This window comes from Herpailurus yagouaroundi, unplaced genomic scaffold (genome assembly GCF_014898765.1).
Source record: "Herpailurus yagouaroundi ecotype Mexico unplaced genomic scaffold, PumYag 151476, whole genome shotgun sequence".
In the NCBI taxonomy this organism is placed as follows: domain Eukaryota; kingdom Metazoa; phylum Chordata; class Mammalia; order Carnivora; family Felidae; genus Herpailurus; species Herpailurus yagouaroundi.
This window is the reverse complement of record NW_024422802.1, coordinates 39288-45287: the sequence shown is the minus strand read 5'-3', so window position 1 is coordinate 45287 and position 6000 is coordinate 39288. Positions and strand designations below refer to the sequence as shown.

General features: G+C 56.5%; 1 protein-coding gene across 2 annotated transcripts in view; it reads right to left on the bottom strand.

Annotated features, from left to right (window-relative positions):
* Window positions 1-15: 15 nt before the first annotated feature.
* The window catches only part of LOC121026677 (transmembrane protease serine 6), a 28862-nt gene continuing 22877 nt past the window's right edge, over window positions 16-6000 (bottom strand). For both annotated transcript variants that reach the window (XM_040469474.1, XM_040469475.1), the window contains exons 11-13: window positions 1942-2087; window positions 1534-1632; window positions 16-658 (exon numbers count right to left, since the gene is read on the bottom strand). In XM_040469474.1, the coding sequence (XP_040325408.1) occupies window positions 528-658; window positions 1534-1632; window positions 1942-2087 (376 nt within the window). In that variant the 3' untranslated portion in view covers window positions 16-527. The remainder of the gene's footprint in view (window positions 659-1533; window positions 1633-1941; window positions 2088-6000) is intronic.

Here is a 6000-nt window from a genome sequence, read left to right as displayed (position 1 = left end):
GATGGATGTTTGGATGGATGCATGGATGGATAGATGGATGGGTGCATAGATGGCTAGATGGATGGGTGCATGGATGGATGGATGGGTAAACATGAATACAGACAGGAGACTGGGCAGACCAACAAATGAGTGGATTGATGGTCCAGTAGGGAGACTGACAAACAGCTAGAAGGATGGATAAATGAGTGGATGGAAGGTCCAATAGGCAAATAGGTAGGTAAAGAGACCAATGGTTGGATGCATGCATACATGCATTCATAGATACGTGGACGGAGGATGGAATGATGGACACACAGGTAGTTCAGTGAACTCATAGATGAGTAGATTAATGGTTCAGTGGATTGGGAGGCAGGTTGTTGGACAGATGGGTGGATGGATGGTTGGACGGATGAATGGACATATCAGCATCCATACAGATGGGTTGGTAAGTGTTTGGACAAGAAGGCAGAAGCCCTTGCTGAAGAAGCATGGGGAAGGGCTGGGCTGTCTGGCTAAGCCCATTGTTTGGTTTTCCTCTGGACAGCTGGTCACCCCCCACCCCTACCTCCCTGGCACTGCTCCTCATCACTCCCGTTGAGACAGTCAGGCTGCCGGTCACAGATCCTGGACAGTGAGATGCACGTGCTGTCTTCTTGGCACTGGAATGTGGCTCTGCAGACTGTGTGGGGACACACAAAGGAGGCAGGTGAGAGAAGCCAGAGAAGCCAGGCCGGGACCCTGTGCTGCCTGCAGAACATGTGTTATGATCCCAGATGTCTTTCTTAGCTACTCTACCCACCAAGTTTCACAGCAACCCTGTGAGGTACTGTGAGGCACCCCGTTTCATCAGTGGAAACAGAAAGGAAGTGACTTGTCCAAGGTCATCTGGCTGAGCCAGAACTTGCAGCCAGATGCTCCGGTTCCAAAAATGAGGCACCTTCCCCAGCACATCTCCCTTCCCTCCCGCTTCTCTCCCCAAGGATGTAAAATTGGGTGGGACGGGGTTGGGGGAGGCCTGGGGAGGTCACACAAGAAAAGGCTGCCCCGGTGGTGAATCGGGGGGGCCCAGAAGCCAGAACTCAGAGCGACAGGCATTATTCCAAGAGACCACCAGGGCCGGGCAGTGGGGAACATAATTCCAAGAAGATGGCAGCTGCAGTCCGAACCCCTGAGTAGAGGAGTGAAGACCGCACTCGAGGGAGGGAGACACAGGATTATCTCCTTGGCCGCCCACGCCTCGCCTGTCCCTGCACAACAGCCTTCCCCTTCCTGGTCCTCCAGCCACTGTGTTCCTTCTTGGACAGCCGGCTGGGGGCCATGACCTGATGCAGAGAAGCCCTGAGCTGGGAGTCAGGAGACCTGGGGTCCCACCTTATCCCTGCTCCTGCCCCACATGGCGGTCCAGGGGAGCCCACTTTCCCACTCTCCGCTTCCATTTTGCCACCTAGCACAGCGAAGGGAGCCCACTTCCCGGATGCCGAGAAGGGGGGGTCCGCGCGTGACTTGGAGAAGGGGGCTCGGCTCAGCATAGAGAAGAGAGGAGGGGCGGCTCACCGCAGTTCCGCTCGTCCAGGCCGTTGGGGCAGTCCTTGACCCCATCGCAGGCTGGCACACACAGGCCATTCACAGAGCAGAGGAACTCTCCAGGGCAGGCTGGACGGGGAGGGTGCCGTCAGGACGTGTCATCATGCAGACACGGGCAGACGGACACGCTGCATTCGTGTGCTCACGCACGCGCCGGTATGCACAGTGCATGAGGACATACGTGGCCAGGCACACGGACCCAGCACACGCACGGGCGTGTGTGAGAGGGTGTGTCCAGCGAACGCGCGCGCGCGCGCACACACACACACACACACACACGGTCCTTTTGTCTAGCCTCTGGGGATGGGAGGCAGGCGGAAAGAAGCTGCAGGGGCGTCGGGGGGTGCCCGCCCTGCCCCCCAGGCTGCCCCTACTCACGATCTGACTGGTTGTATAATCCGTAGTGCACCTGCACGCCGGGCCCGGTGAGTGGGATCTGGGAGGTGAAGTTCACGGTGATGCTGGCGCTGGCCACCACGGGGATCCTCTCGGCATAGGGCTGCAGGGTGCGCAGGCCACACAGCCTGGGGGCGACCGAGAGAGGCTCAGGGCCACACAGGCCGGCCCGAGGGAAGGGACAGCTTAGGTCCCCGCGCACAGACAGGGCAAGGGCAGAGCAGCCGGAGAGGAAGGGGGAGCTGCTCCCCCATCGTCCACCTCATCTGTCTTGACTTCTCCCTTGGGTGAATGCTCACCCCCACAGTCATCTTCTGGAAATCAGCCTCCGTCATCCCCCTGCTCAAAACCCTTCAGTGGCTCCCCATTCCCTGCGGGATAAAATTCAAAGCCTGGCTCCCTAGCAAGTCCGTGGCCTTCTCTGAGCCGCACGCTTTCCTGCCTTAGAAAATAAGGGAAATGGTCACCCCCGTTGACTCCAAAGCCGACAAAACTTCAGTGTGTCAGTAGAAGGAGGAGTCCTTGACTGGTCTACTGGGTGTAGACAGGAGAGGACGCTCCCCTTGTGCTCAGTGTGGAGGGGGGGCAAGGGGAAGGCAGCCGTGTGCCCCCTTCGGTCACTGTCCTGCCCACTGAGAAGCCTCCATAGCCCTGAGGGTCTCCCTGTGACTCTCTCTGGACCTGAGGGAGACACCGGTTCTGCTCCCAGGACCAATACAATAGAGTAATGCTGACGGCCATCAGCTTCTCTGTCCCACGAAGGGGGGACCATTTCCCTGGCCACAGGAGGGCCATCACATCCCTCCGGGACTCCCCCACCCCAAGATGATGCCCTCGTGCCCACAGAGCAGGTGGGAGAACTTCCACAGAGGGGTGAAGTTCTGCCCAGAGAGCAGGGAGGAATCTTCCCATCTCCAGGGATGGAGGTATGGGGGGGGCTCATCCCACCCCACGCCTGGGGGCACCTTGCCTCCCAGAGCACGTGGGCACGCTTTCACCAAGGGGAGGGGGGCAGCCCACCCCCAGAGTGACGGGGTCGCTACCCAGACAGCAGCCTAGGGTTCCCTCCCTTCGCAGGTGGGATCCCCTCCCTGAACAGCTCATGGGAACGCCCCCCACAGGGAAGGGAGCACCCTCACAGAGCAAATAGGGATGCTTTACAGATGCAGGAAACACCCAGAACACAGGTCAGAAAACATGCAGACGGAAGGGAAAGTGCCCCCCCCCCCCAGCAGAGAGGACGGGAGGAAGTCAAGATAGCAGGCGGGAATGCCCCAAAGCATGATGGGAGCATCCCACCGCAGATGCAGCCCACAGAGCAGCTCCCTTGATTTGCAGACGCCGGGTACCTCCCCGGAACTTCTAGAACATGGCAAGCCCTCCACAGTTCACCTGACTAAGCAATGAGTTCATCAGCAAACACCCGAGGAAGATGTGGGGTTGTCTTGTCTGGCCCCTCCCACATCGACAGCAACATCGCAAGGCCTCACTGCCCAGAGATTTCGAGGTTCTTGCAACAACTCCATCTCGTGACACAGGGATTGTTCTCGTCCCATTTTCTAGATGAGGCTCGGGTAGGGAACCATCGAGGTAAACCAGAATCCAGGCTGCTCAGGACCTAGGAGGATGCGCTCAGCCCGCTCTGGGGGGGCAGATGGGCACCCTGGCCGTCACTGCAACGTGAGCCCCACTTCCCGGGTTCCGCCACCGACCCGGCTTCAGGTCCGGCCTCCTCCTGCTGTCTAGTCACAGTGAATCCTCTCCTTGCCTCCAGACCAACAGGCAGTTCTCAAAGTGTGGTCCGGGGCACCTCAGGGCGGGGCGTCCAAAGTAAAAATTATGTTCATAATAATGCTCGGATGATACCCGCCACGTTCACCCGCATTCTCTCAACAAGGATGCGGGGGAATTTTCCAGATGCGGTAGCACGATGTGCTAGCGATAACGGCAGCCGGTTGAATGTGGAAGCAGATGTGTGTATCCGGTTCTGGTCTACTAATCCAGTTTAGGAGAGAGTTGCAAAAACGTGAAACGATATTTTTTCCCACCAACTGTTTTTGGTTTGGGAAAATATATATATATATTTTTTGCAAAATATGTTATTTATGTTAACATATAACGGGCTCGTTATTTTATTTTTTTTTGTTTTTATTTAAAAAAATTTTTTTAATGTTTATTTATCCTTGAGACAGAGACAGAGCGTGAACAGGGGACGGGCAGAGAGAGAGGGAGACACAGAATCGGAAAGAGGCTCCAGGTTGAGCTGTCAGCACAGAGCCTGACGTGGGGCTCGAACCCACCAACCGTGAGATCATGACCTGAGTGGAAGTGGGACGCTTGACCGACTGAGCCACCCAGGCACCACCGGGCTCGTTATTTTAAATGAATTGGTAAGTGTTTTTAAATTTTCGTACCTCTAATTTCTAATGCTGTAAATGTAGATGATATGGCCCGCATAAGAACGCTTTGGGGCGCTCAATAATTTTAAAGGGTTTAAAGGTGGAAAATTTGGAGAAGCCCGGCTCCTCCAGTCCAAGGGGACAAGACAGGGAGGAAACGCCACTAGGGGGCGCCTTCGAGCAGTCCTGGCCCTTGTCCTTTTAGAACTAAGGAAGCAAAGCAGGTTTGGGCTGGTTGGCTGGCTCGTCCATCGGACTGTTTCTAACGTGGACAAATGTTATCATGGATTATTATGCCCGGAGATTTCCCCTGAGGAGCAGGGCCAGCGGAGGTAGGAGGTGGGAAACACGGGGCCAGGGGAAATGTGTCACAGCACAACCCTGAACGTGTTTAATTAAGGCTCAGGGGCGTGAGGCACTGTCCCCACCCAGTCAGGGACAGACTTTGGAGAGACAGGGAAGGAACCAGAGCCAGGTGGGAGAGGGAGTGGAACATTTCAATCTAGAAGAATCTGAGGGCCGCGTGGTCACTCTGAGCTCTGGCTCTCATGTACCAGTGCGTGCTGACCGCACATTTTCCCTACTGGCATCTGAGAGAAGAAATTCCAGAATCAGCCCGTGGCTCAGCCGGGCGCCCCCGGGACCTGTCTGGGCAGCATCTGGGGCTTACCCTGGAGGGCTGGGGCAGGGGCTGGCGACAGCCTTCCTGGGGCAAGTCTCTCCATAAGAATTCAAGGCAGAGGCTACAATCTAGGGACTCAGGCTGACTCACCCAAGTTAAAGATGGTCTGTTTCGTCGATGCAATGTTAAAATAATTTTTTTTTTTCAAGTTCAGTCAGCCGCTAATTTCACATAATAATCTAGATTCCTCTTCTGGAGAGGAAGCCCCAGGAACACTGGCTGGAAATAATCAGAAGCATGTGTAGGGCTGCCCCTCCCTCTCCGGCTCTCCCCGACACAGCCTGCCTCACGGAGTGATGCACCAGCTGGGCCCCTGTGCGCATCTGCATGTCTGGATCCTGCCGCAAAGCCTTCTGGGGAAGGGCATGCACCTCCGCTGGCTCTCTAATTCCTCCCCATCCAAGCGTCACCTCCTCCCCCACCAGCCCTCTTCAGGAGGCGCCAGGAGTATCTAAAGGCCGTGGAACCCAGCTCAGCTGCAAAGCGTGGGGGTCCGGAGGCACATGTTTGCGCAGTGGCCGGCTTGCTTTCTCACCTCTCCGGGTTGGGGGTTTTTCCTTCTCGCCTGACCCAGACTGTCAGAAGAGACCCTATCAACCTTCTTGCATATCAGCAACTCCACACCGGGAGGAATTCAAGAAAGATTGGGTGGGTGGATGGAAGGAAGGAAGGAAGGACCCAGGATGGCTGCCTGCACGCACACATTCCCTTCCCTGAGGACAGATTACGTGCGAAGGCGCGTCAGAAGGCGCAAGCACTAAAGAACGGACAATAGCAGCGTCTGGCGTGGTGGCCAGAGCTCTGGACCCAGAGCCGCAGAGCCGAGCTGGAGGCCAGCTTTGCCACGTGAAGCAGCTGCGTGACCTCGGGCGCATCGACCTCAGCAAGCGTCAGTTTTCACGTCTATAAAATGGGGGTGATGATATCTCCCTTGCGGGGTATGTTAAGGAACACGTGCGA